This window comes from Eleutherodactylus coqui, chromosome 2, assembly GCF_035609145.1.
Source record: "Eleutherodactylus coqui strain aEleCoq1 chromosome 2, aEleCoq1.hap1, whole genome shotgun sequence".
NCBI lineage: Eukaryota > Metazoa > Chordata > Amphibia > Anura > Eleutherodactylidae > Eleutherodactylus > Eleutherodactylus coqui.
The window spans coordinates 331048189-331074996 of record NC_089838.1 but is presented as its reverse complement, the minus strand read 5'-3'; the positions used below and the strand labels follow the sequence as shown (position 1 = coordinate 331074996).

The window sequence follows — 26808 nt, the reverse complement described above, 5'->3', positions numbered from 1 at the left end:
ATTTTAACTTTTGCATTGCATAAGCTTCAACCCATGGGCATTGGGTCTTTTTTCTTTTAAACTGTGTATACCAAGGTGCAGTGTACATGATCGGCCACCACTAAATTCAAGCTCCTCCCCACTCTGGGGGGTGCAGTGAGGTAGAAAGTGGTACATAGATCCTCTGTTCTTGTGATTATTAAAGGTCCCAGAGGTGCAGTCAAACTTATCATCTATTCTGTCAATTATTAATAGAAGTCAGTTCAGGGAATAACCCTTTAATGCCTGTCACATTAGGTAATAAAGTTACCTGGTCACACAGTTTACAACTCAGGTCATCTTCTTTCACCCCAGTATTACCCATCATGGACGTCTCAGATTCCTGACTCTTTGCTGTAAAAAATAATAACTTCAGTCAAAAATGTGATATCTTAAGTAGAATCAGTGATATATTACAATATGCAGAGTTTTTGTGAGAGCGGGGCTGGACCGGGTTTAAGAAGCAGTCCTGACAGACTAACTTCCCCAGTCCACATAAAATATCACCCTCCATATATTGAAAAATGATAAAATACATGTGTTTTTGCAACGTAGAGATAGGCAAGTGCCACACTTGTTAGCAAAATATTTGCTAGTTGGTATGTTTTCAGGTGGCCAAATTAGGTGATAATAATTGAGCTTGAAGAAGCTTACAAATCACACACAGCATCCAATGTAATAGGAAGTCATCTGATTTATTAGTCAATCCACAGAGAAATTTTATACAAAGACATTTGAAAAAAAGGCTACAACACGCCTCACTTGTAATCATTACAATTCATTTATTAAAAATTCAACAAGTGCCCCACGTTGGGGTGACATCTATTTAGAAGCAGGACTTCTCTCAGGCCGATTGATGCTGTTTCTCATGAGGCTTCTGTAAATGGCCTTGGAAATGGCCTTGCATTCTTGCGAGTGAAACAATAATATGAGCTAAAGGAAAGATCGTGAAAGACCAAGAGCAGAGCAGGTTACAAGACAAAAATGGAAAAAAGAAAATCTTATAGCTTCTCTCACACTATGCTACACGTGAACCAGGAATGTAACTTGTAAAAGCTGAACCCATAGCAAAATTTAGAATTCCTTCAACCATGACAATCATCCCCATGTAAGAGTTATTAGAGTTAAATAAAAGGTTAGGGACACACTTTACTGACAAGTTGTGCTAAAAAAAAAAAATAAAGAAAAAAGGGCCAAGTGTCCCCTTACCCTTACTGATTTAAGAATAGTGTAACAAACAGTTAAGCACTGATATATTTCCACAGATCACACCCATAAATTATATTGCAAACCGTATATACAGGGTGCAGATATTATCACTATTCATATTACCACCATACCGTTACTGAACAAAATCCACTATGCCAAGTACAGCACTAACAATAATGATACTATACAAGGGCCAAATAGTACCCCAAATAATCACCACCACTAGTGACGAAATACCATAATACCACCATACTGTTAGTGAATAAATGGTTACATAGATCACTATCACCAATAATAACATGATATGAGGGCTAAGTAATACTGACACAACATGACTACACATAAGCACTACATGGCGATTGAATAATACCACTGTAGTGTTACTAAAAAAATATATATAAAGACCAATTTTACCCCATATAATGACCATTTAATGATAGATACCAGCTCTACAAAGGTGCTTTGCAGATCATATAAGTGATTGCATTACTGTTATATCCAGTGATCACAGGAATGTCTCCTCTGACTGATGTTGTTTATTTTTCCCAACTTTCCATCCCGCACAGACCCCGATGATGACTTCTCCCAGCCACAGCTATTCTCTGCAAAATTATACATAGACATATTCCTCCTTGCTTTTCAGCACCTTCCTTACATTTTCCACATATCTATACACTCTTCCCTTCCATAGTGACCCACATAGTAATTCTGCCCCACAAAATAAGTGCCACTTTTAGTGTCCTCTATACATCAAACATGCCCCTTTCCACGCAATAAAAATGCCCCTGCAAGCCTTCATTCAGTAATATGGCCCTCTTCCATGCACATATTAGTAATAATGTTTCTCTGTACCCCATCATCTCTTTTTCAAGGGAGCCCAGCAGTCCAGGCCTACTTTGAAAAGTGGGCCCCATAGCAGCTGTGCCTGGTATTGCAGTTCAGTCCCATTAACTTTAATTGGACCGAGCTGCTCTCAGGCCAAGGACGTGCTGTCACTGGTCTGAGGAGAGGCTGGCGCACTCATAGCAGCGCTTCAGCCTCTTCCATTAGCTAATCATTTAAAATTCTGAGGCCTAAAGGCCATTGCCTGTAGCTTGACAGTTCTTTCACTATACACAAAAGGGGAAAAATCTGTCCATCTACAAGATGCAGGTGAAGAGAGGCCATGCGGTCCGCCCCCGTGAGTTAAGCTTCAAAATGTATGTATTCTAAAACGCTGTGGTGTTTCAGAATGAAAAACTCACAGGGACAACAGGATTATCTGTCTCGGGTTAATGCTCCCCATGGTTTAGGCAGCATGATTATGATGACACAACCCCTTTAAAGAGGCTAACCCATAAAGATCTCCTAACCAAGCAACACTAGGGGTGGGGAAACATGAGGGAGTGAGGTAAGGTATAGGAAGGAGGGTGGAGAGGGGAATGTGGGGGGACAGAAGGGAGCAGAGGAAGATAAGCATACATATTGTGTCAGATCTGAATATACCTATACATTAGCTTTACAAGGAGATCTTCTACAGACTCTTTTCCAGTGTTATGTCCTTTTCCGGCATTTGTCAATTAAAGGCTGATTCTGTATTAGGAGTAGCTAAGGACTTCATGTATTTTTAATGAGCTTCAAGTGTCATTTTTGATTGCAAATAGCTTTCCACACAAGCTATGTTCAGACCCCATTTTTACAATGGTGCTGAGAGTGGGTATTTCTTGTGATCTCCACTTCCTAGTTAGGGATAGTTTGACAGATAAAAGAACGTGCGCTGTATATTTTCTAAAGTCTGCTGGGACTTCATCAATTCCCTAGCAGTAGAGCTAATTGAGGTAGGACATAGGCTGGACAAATATGTCTGGGGTGATTTAGTGAATCCTGCAATGAGCACAGGGTTGGACCAAATGATCCTGGGGGTCCCTTCCAACTCTACCATTCTATGATTCTATGAGGTGATGGATTCAAATATGACCCTGTTATCCTAGCGAGCATAGAAAAGACTGAGTGCCATAATGAACTCACGAGGGGGTATTCCCACCATATGTGGAGTAGGGAGCCTAATCCTCCACAGTTCCTCCAACACAGTGCTGACAATATTGAATTTTTTTTTCAAATCCGTTTTTATTGAGATTTTTCGGTAATACAATCATGAATAATCACATATTCGACTCATAGAACACGTGTAACATAAAGACATCCATTAAGCTCAGTAGGCGTAATAGGTCTAGAGCAATCCAATAGACACACTTCAACTTAAAATAGACAAAAAAATATACAAGACAGTAGGTAGCAAACTATAGCAATGGGGGAGTAGGTGAGGGAGATGAGGGATAAGGAGAAGTAGATACTTGAGTCCACAGAAATCTAGAAAGTGAAGACATAGAGCATTCTCAGTATGGCAGCTTTATATTAGTTTAAAGCCTAAAACCAGTCTAAGATACGAGCCATGGCAATCAAAAGTATAAAGTCAAATCTCACAAGGGGGTGCGGACCTGTGACCTCCCTAGTCTGATAACCAAGTCAACGTTTACTCTAGAAGCCAGATCTTACCTCACGCCAAGGGTTCCATATAACCTGAAATCTGTCATGGGTGCCCCTCATGCCTCAGTGCCTTTGCCGCATCCAGCGCATATGCAATTAAAATCTGTTTCAGTGGGTGGAGCCCCCGTGATGGCCTCCAGAGAAACAGAATCTCCGGGGGGAGAATGAAGTTAGGGGAGAGCTTCCAATCACCTCGAGCTCATGCCAAAAGGGGATCAGAAGCGGGCACTCCCACCAAATGTGCAGGTATGAGCCCGTTCCCGTGTCACATCTCCAGTATCTACAATGTGAGGCCAATTTATGATCAAAAAGCCACTGAGGCGTCCTGTACCACCTTACTAAAAGTTTGTAGTGAGCCTCTTGTGAGAGGGTACAAAGAGATAGACCATAGGCCATTTTCAGGATTAGTTATCTCTTGAAGACAGGTTAATATGTAGTTATCTTTCCCATGAGTGGAGAAATTCTGGTTGGGAAATAAGCGTGGGAGAGAGGAAATGCTTACGAAGGAAAGCAATTCTTCTAGACATGGGCTTGCCATTGCTTAAAGTCTTTTCAAACACGGAGAGAGGTCTCATAGACATATTCCTTCAGGAAGTTCCGGAATACTTTCTCCACCTGTGCTGATTGTTGGAAGGAGAAGGACTGACTGGGTAGAAGGGTCTGTAGGGCCTCCCTCGGACTCAAGTGGGTAAGGGCTTGTAGGTCTCTAAAGTTCCAGCCAGTAAATTTGGACCAGAGGCTTGCCAGACAGGGATCTGGTAGCATGTGGAGAGGGGTAAGCGGTGAAGGTTTTGGGGCCAGAGTCTCCCTCAGAACACCCCAGGTCTCACATGGACCCCGTAAAAGGAGATTAAATCTTTTGGCTCTGTAAAAATTCTTCCTAGGGAGCCAGAGGTCGTCCAGGAAAGAAATACCATACATATTTTTGAAGTGTAGCAAAAGGGGATCTCTTAGAGGACAGACCATCTCCATCCAGTAACTGAGATGGGATGCTAGGTAAAAGTCACGGATGCAGGGCAAACCAATCTCCCCCTCTGAACCTCTCTTTAACATGAGGCTATATGCCAGTCTGGGCCTCCTCTGTCTCCAAATATATCTTGTGAATACTGAACGAAAAGTTAAAAAAAACTCGCCGGGAGATGGATCTGTAACATACAAATCTTATAAAGAATTATAGGAAGGATGTAGGATTTTAGCATGTTTTTCCTACCGAACCACGAGATGATGGGCAGGTCGTAGTCACGTAAGAGAGTTTTAATTTTGGCGATAAGAGGTAAAAAGTTAGACGGGTATAGGTCTCCTATTTTCTTAGTTAATTTTACACTGAGGAAATCAATTGCTGAGTCTGACCAAGAAAACTGGGAGTTAACTTCTAAAGCTCTACTAAGGCCTAGGAGGATAGAGACATTTAAAATTGTCGATTTGGCAAAATTAATTTTGAAGTTGGAAAGGTTCCCGAACTGTTCCAGGAGGGAGATAAGTTTAGGGAGGCCTGCCTCTGGTGAACTAATCAAAAAGACGATATCATCTGCAAATGCTGCAGTAGAAAGCTCCTGTCCCCCCAGGGCCAGGCCCTGTATTTCGTGGTCTAACCTGACACTCTAAAGCAACGGCTACAAGGTGAGAATAAAAAGGGTAGGGGAGAGTGGGCAGCCCTGACGGGTACCATTTCGAATGTCAAATGGCGGGGACAGAATATCATTAATTATCAGTCTGGTATAGGGTTCAGAGTATAGAGAAAAAATGGCTAAGACCAAGGGGAGTGAGAAGTTAAAATGGAGAAGAAGAGCATGCATATACTGCCAGTCGAACCTGTCAAAAGCCTTTTCAGCATCAGTACTTACTAAGGCTAGGGGAATTCTTTTTGATTGAGCATAGTGCATTGCATGTAAAATGCGCATACAATTATCTCTTCCTTCCATTCCCTTCACAAAGCCTGCCTGTTCCCTATTGATCAATTTTGGGATGAGGTCTTCTAGCCGATTAGCCAGAATTTTTGCCAACAACTTGACATCCAAATTTATTAATGAGATGGGCCTATAGCTGCCACACATCTCTGGGTCCTTGTTTTCTTTAAGGATCAGTGGGATATTGGCTTCTTGGGCCTGCCTCGGGAGGGCATAGCCTTATAAGAGGGAATTAAAGCGTTCGGTCCGATGAGGTACTAGTGAGAAACGGAAGGTCTTATAATAAATAAGGGGGAGACAATCTGGGCCCGGGCTTTTTCCGGGGGGTAGGAGGTCCAAGAGTCGTCATCCAATTTGGGCAGATGCAAGTCTTTTTAAAAATCAGTAATCAGTCTCCTAGTACCACTAGGGTCCCCCGGAGACAGTTGTGGCCGTAGGTTGTAAAGCTGGGAGTAAAACGTCTGGAATTCCTTTGCTATATCTGTGGTGGACGAAGCCAAGGATCCCGACTGGGTTTTAATTGATTTAATCTGATTTTTAGTATGGGATTTTTTAATTAGGGCTGACATATATTAACTCCCTCAGTTACCTTGTGCATAGGCTATATGCTTGAGATGGAGATATCTTTTGTTAAATCTAGATTCCAAAAAAAGCTTCAAGTCTTTTCTTAGCGCTGTCAATTTTTCTATATTCTTCTTGTTAAGGAAGAGCTTAGCGACATATTCTAGCTTGGCAATTTGGGTCAGGCGTTCATCTATGTCTTTTTGTTGTATTTTTTTTTCCTGGAGCCTAGCGCAATCAGGAGACCTCTTACGAAGGCCTTATGTGCCTCCCAAACTAGAGGTACCGATTGGTCCTTGAACAGATTTAACTGGAATTATTCTTCAATTTGTTTAAGAAGACTAGCTCTATCTCCTGTAGAGTCTAAAAGGGAGGCATTTAGTCGCCATTTCCAATCACGGGGAGCGTCTTGTAGGGGAAGGAGGTCCACGTCCAGAGGGGCATGGTCAGAAATTGTTATGGGGTCTATACTTGAGTTAGACAGAGAGGGCAGGAGGGTGGAGGAGATAAATATATAGTCCAGCCTCTGAAACGAGGTGTGGACTTGAGAGTATAATCCTTGACAGAGGGGGAGAGTTGGCACCACACATCCACAACCTTCAGCTCCGACAAGCATCGAATGAGTTTCCTCAATTTAATCTGAGAGACCTGGGAGTGCCCCTTAGATGAATCTAATAAGGGATTCAAAGTAACATTTAAGTCCCCACCTAGCAAGATAGACCCCTCCGCAAACTATCTAAGTATCTCCAGCTGCTTAACAAGCCAGGGGACCTGATTGGAGTTGGGAGGGTATAGGTTCACCACAGTAAGTTTAGTATTATTGATCGAGCCTCTCAAATAAAGGACTCTACCTTCTTTGTCGGCATATTGAGCATAATGTGACAGAATGTGGAAAATGAGACCCCCTTTGAAGCAGATGTCGGGTGTGGGTTATGGAGTCCCTGTGTTAGTTGCCTGCCCAGCAAGGCTAGGCACTTACCCCTCTTAAAATGAGTCTCATGCAGGAAAGCAATTATGGTACCATACTTCCTCAGGAGCTGGGCAACGTTATGTCTCTTGAAAGGCAAGTTCAAACTTCTGACGTTGAACAAGGTAAGGCGAAGACGGTCACCCATGACAGAACACACCGGACGGTGTAAAAGAAATCTGAGGTATTAGGAAGAGTTCCCTGAATACAGTGCACCAGAAGACTGTAGACTCTACTTCAGGGCGGAGAAGGGAGGGAATATCCGGAGGGAAAAACACAGAGGGTAGTAGGGGGAGGGGAAAATAGAACACAAGGAGGAGAGGAGAGAAAAAAGCAAATATAATAGATACAGATAAGTAAAAGACCAGAAAGTCCTAAGATGGTCAGTATCGTGTAATACAAGGTCGCCTCACGCAAGGTAAGGCTAGACCAGTGCGCTGCAAGCGGACCAATTGGAGACAGTTGTATACACGAAGCCTGCTCTGTCAGGCACCGACAGGACCTAAGGAATATAATGAATCGGCAAATATAGAAACCTACTAAATGGAGAGAGAAAGAGAACATGGAGAAGATTTATAAATGTCATTCAAACAGTATCCCCGGTAACGGAAGTAGGGGATTAGACTAGATCCTGGCAGCTCTGCAGGTGACTAATGTCACCACAGAGGTCGCTTTTCCCTGTAATTAGGGCTCCTATGGACGCCCCAGCTACAGTGGGAAAGTGTCAAATAAAGAAAAAAAAATATGTGAATGTCCCCCAGAGGTCTTATATGACGTCATGGGGGACACAGATAGTAAAAAACACAATTACATGAATAAGTAAAACAAAATAACAGAATAAAACAACAATACATACATAAGAAAGAGAATAACACAAAGCAGATGCCAACAAAAACAGTCGCCGTATGCACCATGTAAACCAAAACCATACATACTATATATCAAAATGTCTGAAACAAATAGAGGAACCTATTCTCATTCTTTATTTTAGTGTAAATATAAAAATAATTTAAAAAAAATTATAAATGTTAAAAAAATGATTTCTTTTAGCTTCTTACCCACAATAAAACTAAAAAACGGAAAAAAGTCAGCGAAAAAGATAAAAAAAAATAGTCCTATATGTCACGGGAAAAAAAACGCAGCAAAAATAATTTTGGTAGCTAAAGGAAAAAAAATAGAGTAGTAAAACCGCCACATGGGTAAAATCCCTAAAAAGTGTCTGGTCCTTAAGGTACAAAACAGCTTGGTCCTTAAATGGTTAAGGCGGACATTGCAGCGCCTATTTCTGTTCTCTAAATCTTCCTGCATGATTAAGGCTCTGTTTAAATGGTTGTGCTGATCTTGCAGGGCTTGCATCATTTCTATGGAGTGGGAAGTGATGGAGGCTGCTGAGGACTCGAGGTCTTCCACTCGATGCCCCATATGTTTGATATCCTCCTTTATTTTAGCCAGATCAGTCATGACAGGGTGAAGGACTTTCATTATTAAGTCCTTCATGAAGCCCTTTGAGATCACTTCTCTGTCTTCCCCATCTGAAGAGGCCTCCCCCTCCTTACTGTTACTGTGAGTGGCAGCAGACTCCTGGCTCGGCGCCATCTTGGAGGAAATCAGCAGTGAGCGGGCACTCTTCTCTTTCAGGTACCGCTGCATGTCTGCTTGTCCCTTGTTCCTAAATACTCCGTTCCTCTCTCCCTTTCTGCTTTTTCTCATTTTTCGCAGTTAGAAGCAGCTAAAAGATCCTCTGTGGGTGCCGTGCTGATGGAGCTCTGTGCTCAGACGTCCATCAGGTTTAGCGGCTAGGCTCCGCCCCTGGCAATATTGAATTTATTCTATTTATTTTGGTGAGAGGGAAGTACCATCTTGTCACAGCTTTATAGTGAGACTCTAATAGATTGGCACATTGAGAGCTTTTATGTGCCCATCTGAAAGCCTTCAACCATTGTTGGGGAGATTATGTTTTGCCCATATCTGTTTCCCAATTTAGCAGGTCTTTTTGAAGTGTTTCTTCTCAGCCCTTCTCTTCCCTATTAGAATTTTGTAAAAGAAAAACACATTCCCATTTTGAATGGGTGGGTGCTTAAACAGGAAATTATGGAGATATTTTGGTAAAGTCAATACTAATGAGAACTAGCTCTCAACTTACTTTTTAATCCGGATACAGTTCAGAAAGTTTAGGCCTGGGAGGTCATATTCTTCGTTAATTGTTTCTAAAGGGATTAGTTTGTATTCTGTTAGAGGGTCACTGATATCTTTAACTCCTTTGTCTCTCTACCCTGACACAGGGTATCTGAAATAAGAAAGCTCAAAGTGTCTATTGGGAGGGGGAATTCTATCCTTGGCATGTGCATTTTGGACATTTGTATAAGGTATAGCCATGCAGAAACCATTGCTTCTATGGTAGAGCATTTTGATACTGTTAGGGATTGGTCATACGTGACTGCTATAAGAAGATGGTGTAGAGATTGCCCCCTCAACAGCTGACTCTCTATTCCCGGCCAGTTTGTAGTTTGTGAATGGAAACACCAGGCACTGGCCTGCCTATTTGAATTATCTGTATAATAGGCCATGATATTTGGCACATCCAATCCTCCACTCTCTCTCTCGTGGTATACAAGATAGGGACCACCACCCTAGCTCTTTTCCATTCCAAATAAATATCATCTAATGCTGAAGGTACAGCAGGTATTTCTTCGGGTATGGCATTGCTGAGGTACAGAATATACATAGGATCTTTAGCAAAATCATAATTTTATAAATGACGATTAGAGATGAGCGAGCACACTTGTACTCGTTCAAGTATTAGGGTACTAGAGATGAACACCTTGCGGTACTCGAGTCAATTCCATTACTTTCCCAGCATGTTTAGCCAATAGACATGCAGGGAAGGCATTACCACTTCCTGCTGTGACGTGCCAGCCCCCCCCCCCCCCCACAGTAGTGAGTGGCTGGGCCAATCAGGTGACTGGCGAGTACTTAAACTGGTCCTGCCCGCGGCTCGCCTCAGACACACACTGGCAGAGTATAGGGAAAGTGCTTCTGCTTATATAGGGATAGTGTTAGCGTAGGATCCTGTCTTCAAGAACCCCAACGGTCCTTCTTAGGGCTACATCTGACCATGTGCATTACTGTTGTGGCTGGCTGGGAGCAGTAGTGCACCATTTTTTTTTTTAAAGCATCTTGGGCTGTGCAGGCCATTTCAGTTATACTGTTCTGTGTGTGCAGTGCATAACACAGAGTGTAGGGACACAGTTACTTATATAGGGAAAGTTATACACTATACAGTCCTCCTGATCCTCTGTACAAGAAACTCAATGGTCCTTCTTAGGGCTACATCTGACCGTGTGCTTTACAGTTGTGACTGGCTGGGAGTAGTAGTGCATCAATTTTTGTATTACGCATCTAGGCCTGTTCTCAGCCTTTCAGTAGTAGCGTTCTCAGCCTGCAGTGCCGTACAACCAGCTCTAACATTTCCTAGCCTACTGCAAACTACTTCAGTTATACCGTTCTGTGTCTACAGTGCATAACACAGAGTTTAGGGATGCAGCCACTTATATAGGGAAAGTTATACACTACACAGTCCTGATCCTCCATGCAAGAACCCCAATGGTCTTTCCTAGGGCTATATCTGAACATATGCATAATAGTCGTGGCTGGCTGGGAGCAGTAGTGCATTAATTTTTGTATTACGCATCTAGGCCTGTTCCCAGCCTGTCAGTAATAGCGTTCTCAGGCTGCAGTGCCGTACAACCAGCTCTCACTGTGAAACTGCACTCAAATATTTCCTAGCCTGCTGCAAACGACTTCATTTATACCGTTCTGTGTCTGCAGCGCATAACACAGAATGTAGGGACACGGCTACTTATATAGGGAAAGTTATACAGTCCTCCTAATCTTCTGTACAAGAACCCCAATGCTCCTTCCTAGGGCTACATCTGACCGTGTGCATTATAGTTGTGGCTGGCTGGGAGCAGTAGTGCATCAATTTTTGTATTACACATCTAGGCATGTTCCCAGCCTTTCAGTAATAGCGTTCTCAGGCTGCAGGGCCGTACAACCAGCTCTTACCGTGAAACTGCACTCTAACATTTCCTAGCCTACCGCAAATGACTTCAGTTATACCGTTCTGTGTCTGCAGTGCATTAGACAGAGGTCTCACTGCTAAACAGTACTGTAATATTACCGGGGCCACTGCAAAGTATTTAAGCTCTGCCGCTGTGCAGAGCGTCTCACAATACCCTTTCCTTGGTGGGGTTGAGATAGCCGCAGTTACCAGCTCTATCCACTGGCTTTAGAGTCTTCTCCCACTCCACACAGCCTCTATTATCTACAAGTCTCTGCGAGCAGTAAATCACCCCTAGGTATCAGCACAAGACAGCGGGTAATTTTTTCAAGTCACAGCATAGAGCCTGCGCTATCTACAAGTCTCTGTGTGCAGTGAATTAAGCCACAGTTGTTAGTCCTGTACAGCGGGGTAATTTATTTAGGCCCTGCTCTATTCTTAATCCGCCATGATGAGGAGTAGGGGTAAGGGTTGAGGATGTGGACGTCCAAGTGAGGGTGTGGGCACAGACCGAGTTCCTGGGTGTGGTGAATCACAGCCGGCTGCTATGGGATTAGGAGAGAGACAAGTTTCTGGGCTCCCCAGCTTCATATCACAATTTTTGGGTCCACGTCGTACACCTTTATTAAAAATCGAGCAGTGCGAGCAAGTTCTGTCGTGGATGGCAGAAAACACGTCCAGCAATGTATCGACCACCCAGTCTTCTACGCAGTCCCAGTACTCCTGGCATAGGGACTGCAACTCTGGCTGCTGCTCCTCCTTCCTCCCAGCCTCCTCACTCCATGAAAATGACATATTCTGAGCAGGCAAACCACCAGGAACTGTTCTCGGGTCCCTGCTATGAGTGGGAAAAAATGGTCCCTCTCTCACTTGAGGAGTTTGTCGTGACCGATGCCCAACCTTTGTAAAGTTCCCGTGGTCCGGGTTATGAGGCTAGGGACTTCTGGCAACTGTCTCAAGAGCTTTTTCTGGATGAGGATGATAAGACACAGTTGTCTGTCAGTGAGGTAGTAGTAGGGGCAGTAAGTCCGAAGGAGGAGCGCAAAGAGGATTCGGAGGAAGAGCAGCTGGATGATGAGGTGACTGACCGCACCTCGTTTGCTAAGCCTACTGAGGACAGGGCTTCAGAGGGAGAGGCAAGTGCAGCAGCAGGACAGGTTGGAAGAGGCAGTGGAGTGACCAGGGGTAGAGGCAGGGCCAGAGCGAAGAATCCCCCAACTGTTTCCCAAAGCACCCCCTCGTGGCAAGCCTCCGTGCAGAGGGCTAAGTGTTCAAAGGTGTGGATGTTTTTTAGTGAGAGTGCGGACGACCGATGAACAGTGGTGTGCAACCTGTGTCGCACCAAGATCAGCCGGGGAGCCACCAGTACCAGCCTCACCACCACCAGCATCCGCAGACATATGATGGCCAAGCACCTCACAAGGTGGGATGAAGGCCATTCACCGCTGCCTCTTCCCCTGTACCCCCACCTGCCACACAGATCCAACCCCCCTCCCAGGACACAGGCACGGGCGACTCCCAACCTGCACCCACACTCTTACCTTCACTGTCCTCCACTCCATCCAGCAATGTCTCTCAGTGCAGCGTTCAGCTGTCGCTAACACAAGCGTTGGATCGAAAGCGCAAATACTCCGCCACCCACCCGCATGCACCAGCTTTAAACGTGCACATTGCCAAATTAATCAGCCTGGAGATGCTGCCGTACAGGCTTGTGGAAACGTGGCTTTCAAAAACATGATGGCAGCGACGGTCCAACGCTACTCGGTCCACAGTTGCCACTATTTTTGCCGGTGTGCCGTCCCAGCCCTACACCAGCACGTCTCCCGCAACATAAATCGTGCCCTCACCAACGCAGTTACTGGGAAGGTCCACTTAACCACGGACACGTGGACAAGTACTGGTGGGCAGGGCCACAATATCTCCCTGACGGCACATTGGGTGAACTTGGTAGAGGCTAGGACCGAGTCAAACCCTAGGACCGCTAACATCCTACCCACACCCAGAATAGCGGGTCCTACCTCGGTGCCGGTATCTGCGGCATTTTATGCCACCTCCTCCAAACCCTCCCCCTCCTCCTCCTCTGCCACCTCTTCCTCTCAATTAAGAATTGTGAGCTCGTCACCAGCAGTCGGTAGCGCAAGCTTCAGCAAGCCGTGCTGAAACTAATCAGCTTAGGTGAAAAGAGGCACACGGCCCCCGAGCTGCTGCAGTGTCTTACAGAGCAGACCGACCTCTGGCTTTTGCCGCTGAGCCTCCAACCGGGCATGGTCATGTGTGACAACGGCCGTAACCTGGTGGCGGCTCGGCAGCTTAGCAGTCTCACACATGTGTCATGCCTGGCCCACGTATTCAATCTGGTGGTTCAGCAGTTTCTGAAAAACTACCCCCACTTATCTGACCTGCTCTGCAAGTTGTGCCGCGTCTACGCACATTTCCGCACGTCCACCACGGGCGCTGTCACCCTGAGGACCCTGCAATATCGGTTTCAGCTGCCAGAGCACCGACTGCTGTGCGACGTGCCCACACGCTGGAATTCTACGCTGCACATGTTGGCCAGGCTTTATGAGCAGCGTAGAGCTATACTGGAATACCAGCTACAACATGGGCAGCGTAGTGGTAGTCAGCCTCCGCAATTCTTTACTAAGAAGTCGGCATGGATGGTAGATATCTGCCAGGTCCTTGGAAACTTTGAGGAGTCTAACCAGATGGTGAGCGGCGATGCGGCAATCATAAGTGTTACCATCCCGCTTCTTTGTCTGCTGAGAAGTTTGCTGCTAAGCATAAAGGCCGACGCTTTGCAGTTGGAACAGTAGATGGGGGATGACAGTATGTTGCTTGATAGCCAGACCACCCTCATGTCTATATCTCAGCGCGTTTTGGAGGAGTAGAAGGAGAGGGGGAAGAGACTGCTGGGCACACTGCAGAGGGTACCCATGCTGCTTGCCCCTCATCTGTTCAGCGTGTATGGGCCGAAGAGGAGGAGGATCCTGAAAGTCATCTCCCTAGTGAGAACAGCGATGTGTTGCGTACTGGGACCCTGGCACACATGGCTGACTTCATGTTAGGCTGCCTTTCCCATGACCCTCGCGTTAGACGCATTCTGGCCAACACGGATTACGGGGTGTACACCCTTCTCGACCCACGGTATAAGGAGAACCTTTCCACTCTCGGTCCTGAAGAAGAAAGGGGTACGAGAGTGATGCAATACCACAGGGCCTTTTGGAAAAAGTGATCCTAAAGTTCCCATCTGACAGCGCTAGTGGCAGAAGACGCAGTTCCGAGGGCCAAGTAGCAGGGAAGGAGCGGGGATCAGGCAGCATGTCCAGCGCAGGCAGGGGGACACTCTCCAAGGCCTTTGCCAGCTTTATGGATCCCCAGCAAGACTGTGTCACCACTCCCGAGTCAAGGCTGAGTCAGAGGGAGCACTGTAAAAAGATGGTGAAGGAGTACATAGCCAATTGTACCACCTTTCTCCATGATGCCTCTGCTGCATACAACTATTGGGTGTCAAAACTGGACACTTGTCACGAACTTTTGCTGTACGCCCTACACGTGCTGGCCTGCCCTGCCGCTAGCATCTTGTCAGAGAGAGTGTTTAGTGCACCTCAGGGAATCATCAGGGATAAGCGTACCCGCCTGTCAACTGCCCGTGCCGACATGCTTACACACATAAAAATGAACAAAGGTTGGATTTCCCCAGAATTCTCTTCTCCACTGGCGGAAAGCAGCAGAACCTAATGATTCTTTTCGCTGAAACAGGAGATAAATGCATCCTCTATCACCACAAAAGAAAAGGAAGAATTAGCTTTATGAATCACTCTCAGATATTATTACTCCTCCTCCTAAAACAGCATGTTATCATGCTGAACTGCCAATTTTTCAGCGAAACCCAAAAGGCTCTGTTTAAAAGTTTTTCCAACTTTTTAACGTTTTAAAATTATTGATACTTTAACAGACACCATTTTTTTTCACAAGGCTGCCTCCTGGCTCTGTTACAAATTAAGCAACAGCAAGCTGTATCTTTAAAAAATGTTTATGGGTTTCACATGCTCTCGCAGTTGAGCAATTTTTCAGGGGTGCACTTGTACTCTTGGTACACCAATTTTTCTGGCCCTCGCCTATACTGTTATCTAACTAATTTTTCCGGCCTTCGCCTACACTCTTGGTAACCAAATTTTTTCATGGGTTCACCTATACTCTTGGTACACCAATGTTTCAGGGGTCTGCCTATACTTTTGCTACAGAAATGTTACTGGGATCCGCCTATACTCTTGCTACAGAAATGTTACAGGGGTCTGCCTATACGTTTGCTACAGAAATGTTACTGGGGTCCGCCTATGCAGTTTCTACTGAATTGTTTGAGGGGTTCGCCTATACTTTTGCTACTGAAATGTTACTGGGGTCTGCCTATGCTGTGGGGGCAAAAAGACTTCCCATCACGGTGTTTTACCTATCTGCACAAATACACTGACTGACTTGAGCAGAAATGTGGGCCAAGGCCGAGGTCTTTGGCGGGGTGAAACTCTGCCATGTTTGGGCACTTTGATTTCTTTTTTTGTGTAATACCATCTTTGTGCACCCACAGCATATGCGAGCCCACGGTACTCAAAGACATCCCATTGCGGTGTTGAGCTATGTGACACCTACACAGAATGAAGTGTGTGGGGACCCATGGATTTCCCATAGCTATTTAACTCACAGCACCTTGGGTCACACAAGGTGGAGGCTGGGACCGAGCCTGACCCAGGGCCTGCTCACGTAATTCCCACACAGAGTATTGCGGGTACTACCTCGGTCATGGTTTCTCAGCCTTATTATGCCACCTCCTCCTCCTGCTTGGGGTCTGGGGATCAGCGCTGGGCAACATGTATTTTCTTTTGTGTTACCACAGTTATCTGAGACACTGGTTTGGGCCAAACAAAAGGAGACGTTCACAGCTGCACTAGCATCCGAGTTTGCTTTATGCCCGCGATTAATGAGGGTGTGAGCCGAGGCCGAGGTCCATGGCAGGGTGAAACTGCCATGTTTGGGCGCTCTGATTTCTTTATGTGTAATAATTTCCTTGGGTTCCAGGGTCTTGCCCATGCTGTGGGTGCACAAAGACTTCCCATTGCAGTGTTTTACCTGTCCAACACAAATACACTGACTGACTAGGGCAGAAATGTGGTCCGAGGTCCTTGGCGAGGTGAAACTCTGCCATGTTTGGGCGCTCTAATTTCTTCCTGTGTAATACCATCTTTGTGCACCGACAGCATAGGCGAGCCCAAGGAACTCAAAGAATTCCCATTGCGGTAACATAGTAACATAGTTTGTAAGGCCGAATGAAGACAATGTCCATCTAGTCCAGCCTGTTTATCCTCCTGTTTTGTTGATCCAAAGGAAGGCAAAAAAAAAACCCAGGAGCAGAAGCCAATTAGTCCTTTTTGGGGAAAAAATTCATTCCCGACTCCCTAATGGCAATCAGACTTATAACTGGATCAACCTCTAATAGTTTCTACCTACCTGTATACCCGCATTAACAATTAACCTAAGATTTATATCCTGTAATATCCTTCCACTCTAGAAAGACATCAAGTCCCCTTTTAAACTCCTCTATGGATTTTGCCATTACCACATCCTCAGGCAGAGAGTTTTACAGTCTAACTGCTCTTACAGTAAAGAACCCCTTTCAGTGTTGGTGATGAAACCTGCTTTCCTCAAAATGTAGCGAATGCCCTCTCGGTGTTGAGCTATCTGACACCTACACAGAATGAACTGTGTGGGGGCACATGGATTTCCCATTGCTATGTAACTCGTGGCACCTTGGGTCACACAGGGTGGAGCCTGGGACCGAGCCTGACCCTGGGCCCGCTCACGTGCTTCCCACACAGAGTATTGCTGCAGTGTGAAGATGTGTAGAAGTGCTAGCACCTGAGTCCCCTTTATGCCCACGTTTGCGGCTCCTGACAATTTTGTGACAGAGGTGGCACAGGATTGGAATGATGATCGTACGTCAATTTATCATCAATTCTCAACAGCATTGTGGGCTATCACCCATACTTTCAAAGAGGGTCGCTGCCTGGCACTGCCAACCCTCTGCAGTGTGTGCCTCCGTTCCTCCTCATCCAGTACGCACTTATAAATAGACATGAGGGTGGTGTGGCTATGAAGCGAGCGTGTGGCATGAGGGCAGCTGAACGCTGCACAGGGACACTTTTGTGTGCGCTGTGGACGCAGGGTCGTGCGGAGGGTTGGACAGCAATGCCTGCATGTAACCCAGGAGAAGAGGCAGCGGTGTCACCCGCAGGCAGTGATTGTCCTTGGTTGCAGCTAGTGTGGTGCTTGGCTAAGATGTGCCAGCGCGTGTGCCTTGCTAATGAGGGTTTGTCCTAAGTAAATTGTTAGGTTGATGACGCCAGACTCTTGCCTCCATTGTGGCTTAATAGTGGGACCTGGGAGCCTCAGATGCAGCCATGCATGCTGCCCCTGCCCTTCCCTATCCGTTTCTGTGGAGTTTCCATGACTTTCTGATGTTTTCTGGTGTTTGACAAGTCATCAGCTATGCGGAGCATCGGTCCCATACAAAAATGCTTGAGTTGCCCATTGACTTCAATGGGGTTTGTTACTCGAAACGAGCTCTCAAGCATTACGGAAAGTTTGACTCGAGCAACGAGCACCCGAGCATTTTGGTGCTCACTCATCTCTATTGATGAGCCCTCTCCTTTTTCTTTTTAAATTGAGACCCTAATTGGAGCAGGGTTCCTCTGATCACAGGTTTATGAGCATTCCACAGCATAAAGGGGCTCAGATCTGGGGTATCATTTATAGAGAAGTATTCTTTAATAGCTGTTTGTATTTTCCCCTTGTACTTGGGGAGTTTCATTAATAAGATGCTATTTTGCCGTGAACTAGGTGAAGGGATCATAAAAGAAACAGATAAAGTCAGGAATACCGGGGCATGGTCCGTCCAAGATGCAACTCCTATCTCAGCCTTTCAGACCATTAGAAGAAGGAAGAAATTGGTTAGAAACAGGTCTATTCTATAAAAATATTTGTGTCTGGGAGAGTAGAAGGAAAATTCTTTTGAATTGGCATTTAAACACAGAAATGTGTTGTGTAGAGATGAGCGAGCGTACTCATTTAGGCAAAATACTTGAGCGAGTATTGCCATTTTCGAGTACATGCCCGCTCGTGCCAAAAAATTCGTCAGGGGGCGGAGGAGAGCGGGGAGGAGCTCTCGCTCTCTCTCCCCCCCGCTGCCCCATGCTCACTCCCGCAACTCACCGCTCACCCCCGCCGGCCCCCGAATCTTTTCTCACGAGCGGCCATGTACTCGAAAATGGCAATACTCGCTCGAGTATTTTGCCTTAACGAGTACGCTTGCTCAGCTCTAGTGTTGCGAAGTTCCTCTCTGGGAAACCACGAGGAAAGGGAAGGAACGCCATACCTGCTCTTATTGCTCGAATCTACTATAGTAATAATATACTTATAATAAACTCCCAGCTTATAATTAATTGACCTTTTATGATTTTTTTGGTAATTCTAATGATTTTATTTAGGGAGCCGGCTTGGGGGATTGAGTGTGTATACGTTGAGGTAAAATGAAAGCTGCACTGTGATTGGTTGCTATTTCTCTTACCGCTGAGGTAAAAAAAAAAAAGCAGCACTGTGATTGGTTGCTATTTTTTATACTGCTAAGGTAGCATGAAAGCTGCGCTGTGATTGGTTGCTATTTCTTTTATCGCTGAGGTAACATGAAAGCTGCGCTGTGATTGGTTGCTATTTCTTATACCACTGAGGTAACATGAAAGCTGTGCTGTGATTGGGTGTTATCTATATAAAGACGAAATCCCTCACTGACTCACTGACTGATTGACTCGCCACTAATTCTCCAACTTTCCGATGTCGTAGAAATATGAAATTTGGCACAAGCATAGATTATATCCAAAATAGGAAAAGTAAAGCGGTCCCAACTTGATTATTCAATTGTAGAGCAAAAGAATTAGCGTCCAAATTTTACATACAGAATCTAATTCTCTCACTTCCTGAGGTCATAAAAGCATTAAATTTGGCACAAGCATAGATTATGTCCAAAATAGGAAAAGCTAACGGGTCCCAACTCGATTATTCAATTCTAGCGCAAAAGAATTAGCGTTGAAATTTTACGTACGTAATCTAATTCTCTCACTTCCCGATGTCATAGAAATTTGAATTTTGGCACAAGCATTGATTATGTCATAAATAGGAAAAGCTAATGGGTCCCAACTCGATTATTCAATTCAAAGCGCAAAAGAATTAGTATCCAAATTTTACATATGTAATCTAATTCTCTCACTTCCCGATGTCATAGAATCTTGAAATTTGTCACGGGCATTGATTATGTCAGAAATAGGAAAAGCTGAGGCGGAGCCTGCCGGGGAGGAAGATGTCCGCTTGAGACCGGAGCTCCCTCAGCACAGCGCCCACGGAGGTCTCACAGCACCGCTCACAGCCGCGAAAATGAGGAGAATAGCAAAGGACAAGGTCGGAGAGCAACCCTGCACCCCCAGATCTACAAAAAATCAAACAGGCATGCAGTGCTACCTGAAGGAGCACGGCTCCCGTTCTCCGCACCCGTCCTCCAAGATGGCGCCGGCACACAAGGCTGCTGCTACCTACAGTAAGGGAGGGGAAGGAGGGCTATCCTCGGATGAGGAAGACTCAGAGAACGTCTCACGGGGGTTCATGAAAGAGCTGATTTTGACGCCCTGAACCATATTATAGCTGATCTCATGGAAATAAAAGAGGACATTAAACAAATGGGGCGCAGGGTCGAAGACCTGGAGTCTGCCTCAGCTTCTGTCACCTCACATGCCATAGCTATTGCAAAAATTTTGAAAGACCAGCATGATAACCTAAATCGAGCCCTCATTCTACAAGAGGACCTCGAAAACCGCAACAGGCGGTGTAACCTGAGATTCAAAGGTCTCCCAGAGTCCTGGGCTATTGAGTCCCTCACCAAGGTAGCCATGGAAATATTTGAGCAGCTTTTGGGAGCAGATAGAGCAGCTACAGTAACTATTGAACGAATCCATAGAGCTCTCAGACTGCCCCCCCCTCTCCTACAGAGCCCCCCAGAGATGTTGTTTGCAAGTTGTTATCCTTCCAGGACACCTCTGCCATCTTAAAAGCAGCAAGAACCTGTAAGGAACTTAAATACGGAGACTCCTCCATCCAGATCTTCCAAGCTCTCTCCCCCGCCACCTTGGCGAAGCGACGCATCAGCATATCCTATAAAGGCCGCAGGCTGATGGTCCGCTCCCCTGAGGACCTTCGCTGCAGCTGGGAACATCTGGAGATGGATCCCATAGAGCTGCCTTACTGGCTGCCGCTCCCCGAATTTCCCAAGCTCCCAAACTCTCTCCACCCGAGACATGGCAGCTAGCTGGCAACCCTAAATCTCCGAAAGCGAAGAAGAAAGCCAAAGACCAAATGGCCAATATGGACCCTTGATTACAGGGCCACATCCGCACTTACCAGCGGAACTCACTGGACTGATTCCACTGGCTCGTCCTTTGAAATGCGAGGAAGGACCCCGCATGGATACGGACCCTTCTTATGGCCAACCCTTCCCCCCCCCTTCCCCTTGAAGACCCTGTTTTCCATCTAATGGTCCCGGGGTAGCCAGTATGGCCCAGTGATCTCATATGTTGCTGTTTAAAATGTTTCCACATATTGCTTTTTCTCCGAGAGGACCTCTACTCCTCACGGCTGTGTTATGCGCTGTTATGTGCTATTTACTTACTATTCAACGACCTGGTGGGCGCCTGTCTGACCAGGCTGATTTCATAGTTGTCTGTCCTTCAGTTTTTTGTGAAGCCCAGACAACTCGCCCCCTTTGAAGTCCGAGTCCGTGACTCCCTGACTCGCTGACACAAAATTTACATTTATAATACTATTGTGTTTTTGATTGTTTGTTAATCGCATTTTACCACCCCCTCTCTCTCAACTTTCCGCCCCTCCCCTCCTTATCCTTCTCCCTTCCCATTTACCCCTCTCAAACCTCCCCCCAGTCTCAGTCTGCTTCTTGATCGAAAGAGGAGTGTGCTAGATTGTGACCGAAAAACCTAACTCTGTGTGAAACGCACATCCCTCTCTTCCCTAACTAGAAAGAGACCAGTTCGTCTATCCCGTACCTGCGGCATGGACAAGCTACTCCGGGTTACTACTCTCAACGTGAACGGACTGAACTCCTCTGCGAAGAGACATCACATTGCTCTACTATTAAAGAGGTATGGCTCTAGGGTTGTATTTCTTCAGGAGACCCATTTCAGGGGAGATAGATGCATATCCCTACCGGGCAGGCAGTTCCCTCTTGCATTTCATAGCTCCCACCCTTCGTCTACCTCGAAGGTTGTGTCGATTCTGCATCACAAATCTCTCACCTTCTCCTGTGAGGCGCGTTACTCAGACGAGGAAGGCAGGGCTCTATTCCTGAGAGGCATACTAAACAATATCAAAATTACCCTCGCTAATCTTTACGCACCTAATACTGATCAGATACCATAACTGATCAAGCAAATAGAAGCTCTTAAACATTTCGCTACTGGCCAGATTGTTCTGGGCGGAGATTTTAATCTCACTCTCTGTCCGTTACTAGACTCTTCAGTTGGGAAATCTCAGATATCCCAGAGGAAACTCAACAAACTTATGCGCTTCCTCTCTGAAATCGATGTAGTAGATGGCTGGAGATGTCTGAATCCGACTGTTAGAGACTACACATTTCTCTCACAGGTCCACTCCTTCCAGCGTCTCGATTATATCTTTGTGTCCTCCTCCCTCCTGCAGCATATAGTAAAAGCGTCAATCGATTCTATTTTAATCACAGATCACGCCCCGATCCATTTAAACTTCCACCTACCCAACCCTTCTCCCCGAGAATGGCGCTGGAAACTCAACCCCTCTCTTCCTGACTCAGACGAGGAGAGAGCACATCTCAATAACTCGATAGAAGAATACTTCCAGCTAAATAAATCTGAAGACCTTTCAGTCCCATGGATTTGGGAAGCCCACAAGGCTTTTGTAAGAGGTGTCTTAATTGCAGCAGGATCCAGAGCTAAAAAGAAACAGCAAAGAGAAATTGATAATAAGCTCTTTCAAATTGCAAAGCTCGAACGCGTCTCAAAACTCTCTATAAGTAAGACCTCCTTTGAGGAATTAACCTCCCTAAGAAAGGAACTCAAACCCCTGCTTGAATCCAATTATAATAAAAAGCATCTATATCTTAAACACATTACTTATGCCCAGGGAAATAAGGGGAGTAAATATATGTCCGCCCTCATTAAAAAAGCCAGAGCTAGAAATCACATAAAATCTATCAAGACCCCCGATGGCCACTGAGTCTCCTCCACACCCGAAATTGCCTCTGAATTTCAAAGCTTTTACTCCCGCCTCTACAACCTCTGGGACCCCCTAACCCCAGAAGCCACTCTCAATGCCAAAAAACAGACTGATCTCTTCCTCGAAGAACTAAATCTCCCAAAACTAGAGAACGAAGAAGCTGACACCTTTATGACCCCCATCACCTACCAAGAAGTTGAGGATCTCATAAACTCCTCCCCTACTGGCAAAAGCCCAGGCCTTCCCCTTATCTACTATAAAACACTCAAAACTACTCTCACCCCCCGCTTAACTGAACTCTTTAACTCACTATTACATGGAACCCCCGTCCCTAAGCAGGCACAGGAAGCCCACATTACCTTAGTTCATAAAGAGAACAAAGATCCTGAGTCCTGCGGCAGTTATCGCCCTATCTCCCTGATAAACTTCGATATGAAGCTTTGGGCCAAAATCTTGACAAAACGATTGGAAAAATATATTACAAAACTGATTAGCCCCAAACAATCTGGCCTTGTCAGAGGAAGAGAAGGCAGAGACAACTGCCTGAGGCTGCTCCATGCCGCAAGATTCTCCCAAACGCACAACATACCCCTTGCCTTTGTGGGCACGGACGCTGAAAAAGCGTTTGACTGCGTCAATTGGCTCTACATGGAGCAGGTCCTCTTGCACTTTAATATCCCCCCTAAATTTGTCTCTGCAATTTTCTCCCTCTATGCGAAGCCCCATGCGAGACTCAAAAATAACAATTCCCTCTCCCCGCCGTTCAATATAAATAATGGCACAAGACAGGGCTGCCCCCTGTCCCCCCCCCCTTTTTATTCTTGCCCTCGAACCCTTTCTTCCTCATAACGAATCCGGAGACCGGCCTTCTCTGCCTTATCTCCCTCCTTGAAAGCTTCGGAACGCTCTCCAATTTTAAAATAAACCTGTCCAAATCGATCGCTTTAAGGCAATTAAAAACAACTCCCCCTTCACTTGGTCCGACTCAGCCATAGACTTTTTAGGCATCAAGCTTACCAAAAAAGCCGAAGACCTGTTCACGACCAATTTCCTCCCCCTGTTATCTAAGATTAAAAATATATTACGATCCTATGATCTACCCTTTATATCCTGGCTAGGAAGAAAAAATATACTAAAATCTTACATTATCCCCATCATTCTATACAAAATTAGACTTCTACCGATATTCATCCCATCCAACTTCTTTAAGACATTACGTTCTATCTTCCTAAGATATCTGTGAATGGGGAGGAAACCGAGGCTTGCCCACTGCCTACTGGATAGGAGGCGCGCAGAAGAGGGAGTGGACCTGCCGTGCCCGAGAGAATTCTACCTGTCTACTCAACTAAACCATTGGCTAGAGCTAGTACACCCAACCAAAGACTCCCTGATACAACTTCTCGCCAAAGGAGCTCATGGCCCCAACCTTCTCGAAGATCTATGGTTTCCAAAAGGTAGAAGCAACAGGAAACAGGGTTATAACCTCTTACAAGAGGTGCAATCGAGACTTGGGCTGCATTGGGGGCGACCCTGGCACCGGGTCCCTCCCCTTGCACTCCCCTGTCCGCCTTATATAGGTTTATGGGCCTCCCGTTAGACCCCTGTTCAGCCAGAATTTGGAGGACCTTGGCGAACAAAAGCTTTCAAGATGCTCTATCTCTCGCACATAAGTCTCGCCTCAATTCATTAGAGGACCTCCTCCCCAACCACCCTCTCCCACTCCTTACCTCCGCACATTTACTAAAAATCTTAAACGACTTCCTAAAAACTCACAAAACCATCAGACCACTAACTCCATTCGAAACGGCAATTGAGGGACGCAACTCCTTCTCTAGAAAAGTATCCCATATACGTAAACACTTTGTAGCTCCACCGGCGGCCACGAGACCTGCTTCCTCGTCTCATGGGAGAGAGAGCTTCATATAGCTCTATCCCCTAGTGAGACCAAACTCATTCTGAGGACTGCCTTTCGACTCTCTCCATGCGTCACCTCCCAGGAGTCGCATTACAAGCTCCTGGCAAGATTGCAGGACCCCACAATGGCTGTACTTCCATAAACTAGCAGCACAAGACACTTGCTGGAGATGCGAGGGGGCAACTGGCTCTTACCTGTATATATGGTGGGAATGCCCCCGCCTGTCCCTCTTCTGGAGAGAGGTGGGAGAGGTACTGAGGAAGCTTTCTCTTGAACTAAGCCTCTCGCCTGAGTTGGTCCTCCTCTGGAGGCCGACCCCTGCCTTCCATCCTCTACAACACAAATTGATCGCCTTAATGATCGATACAGTCAAAGCCCTCATCCTCCTGATGTGGAAACAGAGAGACCCCCCTTCGGTAACCCTATGGAGAGACCATGTGGACACCTTGGCAAACTTAGAGGAGCTCTCAGTCTGGTCTAATGGGACTTACGATAAATATGTTGAAACGTGGGCCCCTTGGCGGGCCATTACATGGCACAGTGACTCTTAGCTGCTCGTTTAGCGGTTGGGAAAGAACAAAAGTTGGGATGATCCCACCGCAAGTAATGAAAGCACCATGATATCAGGCAGACAGATGTTGCTTTGCCTCTTAGTTAAGCTCCCTGAGCCCTACTAAAAGATAGCCTTAGCTTAGCCCCCGTTCACGAGCATTCTCCAAAGCATACTGAGGTATCCCCTCCTCCCTCACCCCCCCTTCCCTCTTCTTACCTTCCCCCATCTTCCCCCCCTTTTTTATATTTTTTCTTTTCTCTGATCTGTTTGTCTTTCCGAATGTATATAAGGAATCAGCACTACTTGACTAGCTTTCCCGTACAATGAAGCGGATACTTCATCGTTTATTGTTCAACGTTCACTGTTAATGATCTATGACTGCATCAAACAGGAACTCATGAATAACAGGAACTGATTCCCTGCCTCTAAAGGTGAAACCGAATGTTCTACTAAGCTCTTTATGTGTAGACCTCAGTCTTACCCTGCACTCTGTATGTCTATAATGTTTATACTGTAAAACTCTAATAAACTCTGATTTACAAAAAGAAAAGAAATAGGAAAAGTTAATGAGTCGCAAATCGATTATTAAATTCTAAGCGCAAAAGATTCTCTCACTTCCCGATGTCATAAAAACTTAAAATTCGGCAGAGCATTGATTATGTCATAAATAGGGATAGTTACTAAGTCCCAACTCGATTATTCAATTCTAAGTGCAAAAGAATTAGCGTCCAAATTTTATGTACGTAATCTAATTCACATGAAATTTGGCACAAGTATTGATTATGTCATACATAGAAAAAGGTAATGGGTCCCAACTCGATTATTCAATTCTAAGCACAAAAGAATTAGCATCCAAATTTTCCGTACGTAATCTAATTCTATCACTTCCCGATGTCATAGAAATTTGAAATTTGGCACAAGCATTGTTTGTGTCATAAATAGAAAAAGTTAATAGGTCCCAACTTGATTATTCAATTATAGCGCAAAAGAATTAGCGTCCAAATTTTACGTACGTAATCTAATTCTCTCACTTTCTGATGTCATAGAAATTTGAAATTTGGCACGGGCATTGATTATGTCATAAATAGGAAATGCTAATGGGTCCCAACTTGATTATTCAATTCTAAGCGCAAAAGAATTAGCGTCCAAATTTTATGTACGTAATCTAATTCTCTCACATGAAATTTGGCACAAGTATTGATTATGTCATACATAGAAAAAGGTAATGGGTCCCAACTCGATTATTAAATTCTAAGCGCAAAAGAATTAGCGTCCAAATTTTACGTATGTAATCTAATTCTCTCACTTCCCGATGTCATAAAAACTTGAAATTTGTCATGGGCATTGATTATGTGATAAATAGGAAAAGTTAATAAGTCCCAACTCGATTACTCAATTCTAAGCGCAAAAGAATTAGCGTCCAAATTTTACTTACGTAATCTAATTCTCCTACATGAAATTTGGCACAGGCATTGATTATGTCATAAATGGGAAATGTTAATGGGTCCCAACTTGATTATTCAATTCTAAGCGCAAAAGAATTAGCGTCCAAATTTTACATACGTAATCTATTTCTCTCACTTCCTGATGTCATTCTATATAAAGGAAACGTTGCATGCTTACCTCCACGTGGTGTTTCCTGGGTAACGCAAAGAACCATGCAAAATGGTGAACAAATTTTTTTTTCCTCGGTATCTCTAAAGTAACCACGACTTCATAAGATTTTCCTTGTGA

General features: G+C 45.2%; 1 protein-coding gene across 1 annotated transcript in view; it reads right to left on the bottom strand.

Moving 5' to 3' along the window:
- LOC136610335 (uncharacterized) overlaps window positions 1-26808 on the bottom strand; it is a 93915-nt gene that overhangs the window by 44413 nt on the left and 22694 nt on the right. The window contains exon 8 of the mRNA XM_066589565.1: window positions 290-372. Coding sequence (XP_066445662.1) covers window positions 290-372 — 83 coding nt within the window. The remainder of the gene's footprint in view (window positions 1-289; window positions 373-26808) is intronic.